General features: G+C 39.2%; 2 protein-coding genes across 8 annotated transcripts; both read left to right on the top strand.

The window, feature by feature from the left end:
* The first annotated feature begins 1,690 nt into the window (after positions 1 to 1,690).
* Positions 1,691 to 4,621, top strand: LOC134204676 (regucalcin-like). Of its 4 annotated transcripts, none has more exons than XM_062679450.1 (4): positions 1,691 to 1,935; positions 3,510 to 3,675; positions 3,742 to 4,309; positions 4,373 to 4,621. In XM_062679450.1, exons 1-4 carry the CDS (start codon positions 1,861 to 1,863, stop codon positions 4,569 to 4,571), a joined length of 1,008 nt encoding a protein of 335 aa, XP_062535434.1. In that variant the 5' UTR covers positions 1,691 to 1,860; the 3' UTR covers positions 4,572 to 4,621. The 4 variants fall into 4 exon arrangements, with proteins under 4 accessions (XP_062535434.1, XP_062535436.1, XP_062535435.1 ...); XM_062679452.1 differs by having other exon boundaries at positions 1,935 to 1,995; XM_062679451.1 differs by lacking the exon at positions 1,691 to 1,935 and adding an exon at positions 2,062 to 2,219.
* A 1,009-nt stretch (positions 4,622 to 5,630) lies between these two features.
* Positions 5,631 to 10,545, top strand: LOC134204677 (uncharacterized). 4 transcript variants are annotated; one of them, XM_062679455.1, is made up of 3 exons: positions 6,371 to 6,739; positions 6,991 to 7,139; positions 10,066 to 10,545. In XM_062679455.1, exons 2-3 carry the CDS (start codon positions 7,110 to 7,112, stop codon positions 10,405 to 10,407), a joined length of 372 nt encoding a protein of 123 aa, XP_062535439.1. In that variant the 5' UTR covers positions 6,371 to 6,739; positions 6,991 to 7,109; the 3' UTR covers positions 10,408 to 10,545. The 4 variants fall into 4 exon arrangements, 3 of the variants coding, with proteins under 3 accessions (XP_062535439.1, XP_062535437.1, XP_062535438.1); XM_062679453.1 differs by having other exon boundaries at positions 6,991 to 7,151; XR_009977934.1 differs by lacking the exons at positions 6,371 to 6,739; positions 6,991 to 7,139 and adding an exon at positions 5,631 to 6,002.
* Positions 10,546 to 10,845: the final 300 nt, after the last annotated feature.

Here is a 10,845-nt window from a genome sequence, read left to right as displayed (position 1 = left end):
CACGTAGACTGATGTGGGTGTACTAAGGTCTAGCCAAAAAAGGGGTCCTATTGGAGGGGGTGTTGGGGTTATTTATGGCGGTTAGTGATGAGGGACGATCGATGGTCAGGTTTAAACCATACCTGGATATTTCCTCCTATGTCGCGCAATTCACTTTTTCACCGATCTTCGACTTTAACTTCTTGGTTTCAATTTTCCGGATAGCTAATTGACTCACGTCTTTCTCTAGCAAAAGTTGCAAGCTAATTGCCATTTAGCGATGGTGGTCGTTCGCGCGACAAGGCTTGGCCTTGGGCTTGACCGTTACCTTTTTCCCTCATCACATTTTCGCCCTATTGGTGTCCCCCATTACACCACCCACCATGGCCTCCCATGTCCTTGCGAACACCTGGTGTTGAGTAGCGGAACTATCCTATGCTGCTGATGTCGGCACAGTGGGTGTCGATTGGGTCAAGTTTCAATGGATCAATAACTTTCAAGGCATATACAACAAAAATCGAATACAAAAACCACGAAAATCTCAACAATCTTGGACAGATCAACACACCACTGGTTACACATATTATTCGGCAACTCGGCCGTACGAAAACCAGCACTGGCCATATCTGACAAACGATTTGATCATGATTAGATTATTGTTTGTATTTCATCAAACTCCTGTATGAAGGGCCAAAAATGGGTGGGGTGGTTCCATCAGCAGAGACACTTATGCGAATCCACGGGATGAATAGATAATCTCCTTCCAGAAGAATGTTAGTACATATAGCCCTCGTTTCCCAGATTGACCCAATAGATGGGGAGAAGAATCCGCCTTTTATCCACGAGATGTTTAACAATAGGAAGTTGGCGATTCCACTCTTCCTATCCAAATCGCTTCAATCCGGTGCCCTGATGATTTTTTTGGTATATAATCATATAGTTTCAATATAATTTGGTAAATATATATAATGGAACTAAGTTTCGATTCGCATGTCCTGGATGAGGGAGGACCTTTCTTCAACACCAGCTAGTTTTAGATTTATGGTGCCTTCAGAGATGGAATAAACCAATAGTTCGGAATATTCTTCATTCTTTCAATGATTAAAAAATAAACTTCTTGATTTTTAGTGCAGATTAAAACTACATGTAACCCGAAATAAAATCACACGGTCTTTATGGGGAAATACTATTTTTCAAAAATCAGTATTTCTGAAACACCCACCACACAAAAGTATATGATCTTCTCTTTCATATCGTTGGTAAACTAAAATGTTATATCGAGGGATCTAGAATATTTTTTTTTTTTCATTATTTTTGGTGCAAACTCCATAAAAATCGCAAATGACAGCCGATTTAATAAAAATGTATGGAAAAATTACCCCCGATAGAATATTTTAAAAATGTACCTGCGTGAAAAAAAGGAAAGCCTATACTTTCGTGTAGTGGGTTTTTTAGAGATACTGATTTTTTGAAAATAAGTCTCTTCGGACAAAGACACCGTGCGAACATCGCGTCTTTATTTAAATTATTTATTTGAATCCGAGCTCATCTTTTAATGGCTATTATTTTTATTGTACGACATTGATAAGAAGAAATCTTAGCTTAGCTGATCTTTGAGATGAACACGTGACCTACACATACTTTCAATCGTGGGACGATTGGCACAAATGTTCAATTGCTCATCCGATCGACCATCGATCGATGATGCCCAATCGTTCATTCTCATATCAGCCTACGGTGAATAAGCATTTAGCTGTTATCGTTTGTAGCTTCCAAATTGAGTTTCAAGTGCTTGCCCTTTTCTCGTTGTTACTCTATTTGATGTGCTATAAATGTGTTTGTTGTTAGATAAACGCAACAAGTAAATAAAGAGGTAACGAGATGCCAGAACACTACAAAAATAGAGCCACAACTACCGCAATCACTTTAGTTGCACTTTTGTCGCTGATAGACACAGTAAGTAGCATCGTCTGCATTAATAACAATTAGTAAGGAAAGCAGCATTTTAATCATTAGGTACCCTATCAGTTCCAAACCGCAGTCAAAGGTTACCCAATTAGACTCCCAGAGCTGGCGCGATAATGGCTCATTAAAAGCTGCAGACGAGACACTCACGTCCAGTGATGATTGTTTAGTTAAGCCGTCTGGCTGGATTGAAAATTAAGAGTTATTGCTTACAGAGTGGTAGTTGGAATAAGGTGTTAAAGTTGAATGTTATTCTAGTGAAAATTCGAATTGAGGTATGCCTGAAAAATGTGTTCGTAAATTATTGCGGTTAAAAGGCATTTTTTGTGTTTCTAATGGAGCGATTAAATCACCCATTGATGGGTGCCTTTCCACCTTCCTTCGAAATATGTGGACATACTCAGCGTCTTCTATAGATGCTAAGAGCAAAAACTCAGATCAGCAGTGGCGTGCAAATTATGGTTCAGAATCATTGTCAAAACGATGTTCTAACATGGTAAGATGCCAGTATCAACGAAAAATCTTGGCCAAACAGCAAACTTAAAATTGTAGCAATTGATGTAATACAGTAATGTCCTGGTCAGTGATCAACACGTCACTATCTATTTGATTTAAAAAATGTATTGGAGGTAACCACTTTACTTCGATGGGACTCGAACCCGTGACCTTCAGTACGCCAAAAGATATGGGCTTCTTTGAAAAAGTTGACCTTAAAAAATAATAGAATTGATTTTGTGAAAAAAATGGCTTCTACAAAAATGACAAAAATTGATTTAGCATCCAAGTTTTTGGTTCCACTTTTAGCACTTAGGGCACTGACTGTCATCTTCTTCTTCTATGGCTCTACATTCTTACTGGAACTTAGCCTGCTTTTCAACTTAGTATTCTATTAGCATTTCCTCGGTTATTAATTGAAAGCTTTTCTATGCCAGCCATTGCATGAGTAATACTCATTGAGTATGTATCTTGTTTGGCAAGTACAATGGATACACTATGCCCAGGGAGTCGAGAATGTTTCCCACCCGAAAACATCCTAGACCGGACCGAGAATCAAACTCGCCATCGCCGGATTGGCTTTGCTGGCAAGGCTAACTGGAGACCCGAGTGGGGTTCTGGAAATTTCAACCAGGCCTCCGGAAATGTTCCCATGTAACTCGGACATGGGATATAATACAGGCTTTTTCCAAACTTTCACGACAATGCAATGGGATGATTTTGGTAGGCAGAAGAGAGTAATTTTATACTCGTAAACGAGTATTTCCATCCTTGCGCAGCATTACAGCCAATAGCTGACGAGTCGCGCATACTCATACATCGTCTGGTGTCCTGATTGCTGCAGCTTGCTCTCTTTCGTCGATCAGAGAGCCCTTCGTATTATTCTTGGACTAAAACAGCCGAGTATCCCTGTCGAGCTAAAACTCTGGCTCCTCTGAATTTCCTTTCTGTTCTCTCAATTTCTCCATTTTCCTTTCTTGATGGTATTCTATTGACAATCTTTTATCTTTTCTTCTATTAACCTATTCCATTTAGCTAACTATTTCTAAACTGCGTACTTTTGATTGTAGATGTCCGCAGAATACACATTACACCAACTGCCCGGGCCACTTTCCACTATTGGTGCGAAAACTGTCTGGGATGTAGACAGTCAAAGTCTGTTTTACGTGGACATCAATGTGGCCGCTATTAGACGTTACGATTACGCAGAGAACAAAACCTATAGCTGCACAATAGGTAGATACATGCCATAGCCATGTTGACTTGTTCATGTAATTCAATATGTATTTCTTATCACAAAAGATGGCGTCAACCCTATAGCCCCGGTCATTCTGGTAAAAGGAAAACCAAATAACTACGTAGTGGGATCCGGCAACAAGTTACTTCTGGTTACATGGGATGGTCGTTCGGAGAAAGGAACACTCGTTAAAACATTGTACGATTTGGGTGAATCAGAGAAACACGTCCGCTTCAATGAAGGCAAAGTAGATCCCAAAGGACGGCTGTACGCCGGGACAATGCAGCTCGAATCTTTAGGTGATCCGTTCCAGCAACATGAAGGGAAATTGTACCGATTCGATGGTAAAGCTAGCGGAGAATTCAAGATGGTGAAAGACAGAATCAGCATATCGAATGGGCTGGCATGGAATGAGAGTTCTAAGAAATTGTACTACATCGATACCGCTGCCTTAGATATTAAAGAGTTTGACGTATTAGAGAATGGTGATCTACAAAATGAAACCATTTTGTACGACTGGCGAGTCAATGGGGAAGGTCCAGGTTACTTCGGAGATGGAATGACGAACGATGAAGAAGGAAATCTGTATGTAGCCACGTGGGGTGGATCAAAAGTACAGAAGATCAATCCAAGGTACGTATGATCCCTGAATTTCCTAATCTACAAGCATTAATATTCTTTTTTTTTCTGTTTCAGAACAAAGGCGGTAGAACTTGAGATTGACATTCCTGCTAAATTCGTTACTACAGTAGCGTTTGGTGGTCCAAAACTGGATGAACTGTTTGTCGCTACGGCTCGATTAGACAATCAAAGTCCACCGGCAGGAGCACTTTTCAAAGTCACCGGCTTAGGTGTTCGAGGTAAACCGATGACGAAGATGCTTTTGCAGAATTAAAAATATGTTCGTTTTATCCTTGCTTGGTAATATACGACATTGAGCTATTCCATGAACTATTTTTATTGTTTCCATCGATTCCTTTCTGTTTCAAAGTGCATTTTTCAAATTGAGGTTCGTTTCAATCAATTAGACAGGGCTTGACTCATTTGCCAATAACTCACTCCAAAAGTTATTTTTTAAATGTGTTATATGTGTATGATAATAGTTGGCCAGAATACCTATCAAACTGATGTAGTGCTGCTAGGTTATCTATTTTTATTACTTCAAAAAATCGAAAACGTACTCTAACCCCACGCGCACTCTTGCCCCACTTCTAATGGATTTTTGAAGGGATGTTTTGCCTTTCTCGTATACAAAGTATACGTAAAGACTAGGGCAAGATGAATACACAGCTAGGTGTTTCAACTTGCGGAGTTTATGGACGAGAAGAAGGCGGGGGTGAAAAATTCATTTTCGGTGCAAAACATAAACAAACTGGCTGGCTCTACCCTAGGCATATCCTAGGCTCTACCATACTAAAATCCAAGATGGCTGAATCGTGAATTTGGCAGATTGGAACACCTAGTGCTGTATTCATCTTGGACTAGGGTATCTTTTCCATCATTAATGTTGTGTCACCCACACTGAAACATCTATATGATTGTAAATACCTTGGTCAAACCATCTTGTCATACGTCAAAGAAGCGTTACACACGTAACGCTTCAAGCTAAGAAGATGATCAAAAAATAAACTAAAGGTCTCTTTCATCTGGACCAGCCATCAGAACAGACGTCTTTTTTATTAACTGGCGACGAGGGATTTTTTTTGAACCATTTGTGAATATTAATTCAAAGTAGTGCAAAGTTAGCTTGTGCGTGACTGTACGTAGTGGCAGTAAATGTGCTAAAAAGTGGATTCTCGATAACAACGGTAGTAAGAAACGCCGGCAAATATATCGACGATCGCAAACGGCTGGCGACATTTTGTGAAAACGGTGCCATCTTTTTCTCAACGGCGTCGGTGAAGCACGCCGGGGCGGCTTTCGAGAGTGCTCTAGTTCCCCATAACAACGACGGTATCTATTAACCTCGCGACGAAATCTGCTCATCGAGTCGAAATTTCCCACTGTAACGACACTGGACGGCGACAGAAGCACCGATCGATACAAAAAGTGCTAGCGGTTCTTCTGCGAGTTGGTCGTCAAGAGCGCCGGATAAATCAGGCAGAGGCAGTTATTTCGTGGTAATCGTTCAGTTTGCAGTGGATAGAAGGCGTTTTCGTCGGAAGATCTCAGACAATAGAGGAAGTGTTCGTGCTACCAAGGAAGTATCAATCGTGGTCCGAATAATACGACTCCGCGTCGTTTTTCGGAGAACACAGTGTAGGGTAACTGCGACAAGTGTCGGCACGGGCAAAGGCCTAGGCAAAAGCCAATAGCATCTGAACGGGTAAGTCGTTTTTGATCCTTTTATTGCGCGAGCCTATAATTGAAGAATATTTATATTTCTTTTGTTCATTTTATTTATTTTGTTCATTTTATTTCTTTTATTCATTTTATTTCTTTTGTAAAGAATTAAACATGTTTGCAAATCAAATCCCAGGCGGCATGGCTTCTAGTATTGAACCATACCGCAAGGGAACTTCCTTCTCAGACTGGGTTGACCGTCTGCAATTTTCTTTTGAGGCAAATGAATTGTCAGAAGTACAAAAAAAGTCGCATTTCATGAATTTGTGTGGACCCTATGTTTATTCCCAGTTAAAACTAGTGTTTCAGCAAGGAACATTAGCGACAGTTAATTACGCTGAAATTGTAAATAAGTTGAAACAAAGGTTCGACAAAACCGAACCAGATTTAGTTCAGCGATTCCGGTTTAGTCATCGCGTCCAACAACCAGATGAGTCAGCCGAGGATTTCGTCTTGGCGGTAAAACTCCAAGCGGAATTCTGCGGTTTTGGCGGGTTTAAGGACATTGCTATTCAAGATAGAATTCTGCATGGACTTAGAGATGAGGCATTGAAGCAAAGGCTTCTGAATGAAGAAAACTTAACCCTTGAATCTATGGACAAATTCATTACAACATGGAATATAGCAAAAGACAATGCGAAAACTATTAACACGGGGTTTCCTCAGGGTTCTCGGATAAATCAACTGCTTCAGGTTTATAATACGGCAAGGGACAGTCCGGTGGAAACACCGGAGCGCCCAAATCAAGTTCGGATACCAGTTAGGGAAAGATTAGGTTTCCAGCCCTACAGACAAAACAACCGGAATACACAACCATACAGTAACATAAGACGTACCCAAGATTACAACAATCATGCACAAAAGACAATTAGATTCAATTACCGGAACAATGACAGACGTAGGACAGACTACTCTAATATGACGTGCGATTTTTGTGGGGTCAAAGGACACATAAAAAGGAAATGTTTTAGGTTAAAGAACATGAAAAGGGATGCAGTAAAGTTCGTGGATGTTGCGAAACCGGGTACGAGCGCGGAGAAAGACCTGAGCACTTTAATGGGCAGAATGTCGACGTTTCAGGGAGCTGACAATGACAGCGATGATGATGAATGGAATTCAGGTGATTTGCAGTGTATGTGTGTTGCGTCTCTTAATAAAATAAGTGAACCATGTCTTATAAATGTCTCAATTGATGATCGTTTGGTGCAAATGGAGGTTGATTGTGGTTCTAGTGTAACCGTTATGGGAAAATCTCAATATTTTTCGTTATTCAAAAAGTCTTTAACCATGAGTGAGAAGCAACTGCTAGTTGTCAATGGGTCAAAACTAAAAATTGAAGGGGAAACAAATGCTTTAGTGAATCTAAATGGATTGAAAATGAAATTAAATCTTTTAATTTTAGACACAGATTTTAAATTTATCCCCTTGTTTGGCCGAAATTGGCTTGATGTTTTCTTTCCTCAGTGGAGGAGCAATTTTCTTAGTAAACAAATGGTAAACAGGGTAGATTCAGCAGACAAAGAGTGTATTTTTCAAGAAATCAAAAGCAAATTTGCGGAAGTGTTTGTGAAAAATTTTTCAACGCCCATTAAAGATTTTGAAGCTGATTTGGTATTAAAAAGTGATGTTCCTATTTTCAAAAGGGCCTATGATGTACCCTATCGGTTGAGGGGAAAAGTCCTGGATTATTTGACAAAACTAGAGAAAGAAAATGTGATTACACCGGTGAAGACCAGTGAATGGGCATCACCAGTGGTTGTAGTTATGAAAAAAAATAATGAAATAAGACTCGTAATTGATTGTAAAGTTTCAATAAATAAAGTTTTAATACCAAATACTTACCCTTTACCTTTGGCAGCCGACTTGTTCGCTAAATTGGCAAATTGTAAAGTTTTTTGTACACTAGACCTAGAGGGAGCTTATACACAGCTAGCATTGACTGAACGTTCTAAGAAATTTATGGTGATTAACACAATCAAGGGATTGTTCACATATAATCGTTTACCCCAGGGGGCTTCCTCAAGTGCATCGATCTTCCAACAAGTTATGGATCAAATTTTAGACGGGATTGAAAATGTTTATGTTTATCTTGATGATGTACTCATAGCAGGTGAAAACTTGGAAGTTTGTCGTGAGAAATTGTTTCTTGTTTTAGAAAGACTCGCAAATGCAAATATTAAAGTAAATGTTGAGAAATGTAAATTTTTTGTGTCAGAATTGCCTTATTTGGGCCATATTCTTAGCGAAAATGGGTTACTACCTAGTCCAGACAAAATTTCAACAATTCAAAGAGCAAAGGTTCCTGGAAATGTGACTGAGCTAAAGTCATATTTAGGCTTGATCAACTACTATAATCGTTTCGTGCCCCATATGTCTATCAAGTTATTCCATTTGTATAAACTATTGAAGAAAAATACTAAATTTGTTTGGGATGGTAATTGTGACAAAGCTTTCCAAAAAGCAAAAACGCACTGGTTAATACCAATTTTTTAGAATTTTATGACCCATCAAAAGACATTGTAGTAGTAACAGACGCTTCAGGCTATGGCCTAGGAGGAGTGATTGCACATGTGATAGAAGGCATCGAAAAGCCTATTAGTTTTACTTCTTTACGTTAAATGACGCGCAGAAAGGTTACCCAATTCTTCATCTGGAAGCTTTGGCCTTGGTTTGTACTATTAAAAAATTCCATAAATATTTATATGGGCAAAGGTTCATTGCTTATACTGATCACAAACCATTGATAGGGATTTTCGGCAAAGAAGGGAAAAATTCCATATTTGTAACAAGACTCCAACGATACATACTTGAACTCTCGATTTACGATTTTGAAATACGGTACAGACCTTCTGCAAAAATGGGAAACGCGGATTTTTGTTCGAGATTCCCATTAGAGCAGAAGGTTCCTATTGAGTTAGATCATGAGTTTATAAAAAGTATAAACTTTGGTGATGAATTACCCATTGATTTTGCTTTGATTGCCAAATGGACAAAGGACGACGAGTTTTTACAACAACTTATGAAATATTTGCGTGATGGATGGCCAAAAAAGTTGGATAAATGTCTTATGGACGTTTTTGCAAATCAAACTGATTTGGAAATTGTTGAAAAGTGCGTTTTGTACCAAAACAGGGTGGTAATTCCACATAAAATGCAAAACGGAATTTTGAAGCTTTTACACGCCAACCACGCAGGAATAGTTAAAATGAAACAATTGGCAAGAAGGCAAGTGTACTGGTTTGGCATTAATAAAGACATTGAAAAGTATGTATCGAATTGTGATGTATGTGGAAGTATGGTAATAGTACCAAAAACAAAAGTTTTATCCAACTGGAAACCTACAACAAGACCCTTCAGCCGAGTTCACATTGACTTCTTTTATTTTTCTCGCCACACTTTTTACTGATTGTTGATTCTTTCTCAAAGTGGTTGGAAGTAGAATGGATGAAGAAGGGCACGGATTGTGCAAAAGTGGTGAAGAAATTGGTAGCCTATTTTGCTAGATTTGGTTTACCAGATGTACTGGTATCGGACGGTGGTCCTCCATTCAATTCATTCTCATTCACAGCATTTCTTGAAAAACAGGGAATAAAAGTTTTGAAAAGTCCAGCCTATAACCCCTCCAGTAATGGGCAGGCGGAACGGCTGGTGAGAACTGTTAAAACAGTATTGAAAAAGTTTTTATTAGAACCAGACTTGCAAGATGTTGATTTGGAGGATCAGATAAACTTATTTCTAATGAATTATAGAAATAATATTGTTTCGAGTGATGGGCAACTTCCCTCGGAGAAAATATTTCTTTTTAAGCCAAAAACGATTTTGGACCTTTTGAATCCAAAAAAGACTTATAGAAATTATTTACAAGTACCGCAAACTACAAATATAAATGATGACAAAATGTGTCTAATATGCCGAGAAAGTCGAATGACGGCTTAGACACACTGACAGAAGGAGATACTGTATGGTATCGAAATGTTCATCATCATTTACCGAATAAATGGATAAAGGCAACGTTTCTCAAACGTTTTTCTATTAACACATTCCAGATAGCAATTGGAAGCGCTCTCACCATGGCCCACCGAAGTCAGCTTAGGTGCTACAAGGGGCAAACTCCGCAGCCGAGACAAAACGTGTGGCTGGGAGTCGGTACGGGTGGTAGAGATGCTACGGTCGAAGAACGAACTGGAATTGAAGAACGAAACCAAGAGGACACCGAAGAAGTTAACGCTGGAAGCGGCTCTGATGATGAACCATTTAGGGGATTCCCTATGGTTCCGGCAAAGGCCAGAAAGCGAAACGCGACTTCGGCGGACTTGCCGAACGTGTGTCTACGGCGATCGAAGAGGGTCCGCAAGCGAAACGAAGATCCGGAGTTCAGTTATTCGTAGGGTATAAGTTCAAAGTGATGAATTATCGATAAAATGAATTGATTTAGGATTAAAGTTAATTTGAAGTTGTTAAGTTTGATAAATGATATTTCAAGTTCGAATTTTTTGAAATATAAATACTAATGTATTAATTAAAAAGGGGGAACAGCTGTTGTGTCACCCACACTGAAACATCTATATGATTGTAAATACCTTGGTCAAACCATCTTGTCATACGTCAAAGAAGCGTTACACACGTAACGCTTCAAGCTAAGAAGATGATCAAAAAATAAACTAAAGGTCTCTTTCATCTGGACCAGCCATCAGAACAGACGTCTTTTTTATTAATTAATAACATGCTCCTATATCTATAACATTCGCAAAACAGGCAATTAAGGCTCAATTTGTGTCGTGTTTTGTTGTTATCCGGCGTGCTCACTGCTGAAAAAATCACAATAA

The sequence above is a fragment of the Armigeres subalbatus genome, unplaced genomic scaffold, assembly GCF_024139115.2.
Source record: "Armigeres subalbatus isolate Guangzhou_Male unplaced genomic scaffold, GZ_Asu_2 Contig819, whole genome shotgun sequence".
NCBI lineage: Eukaryota > Metazoa > Arthropoda > Insecta > Diptera > Culicidae > Armigeres > Armigeres subalbatus.
Note: the sequence above shows the minus strand (reverse complement) of the source record. Positions and strands in the feature narration are given on the sequence as shown.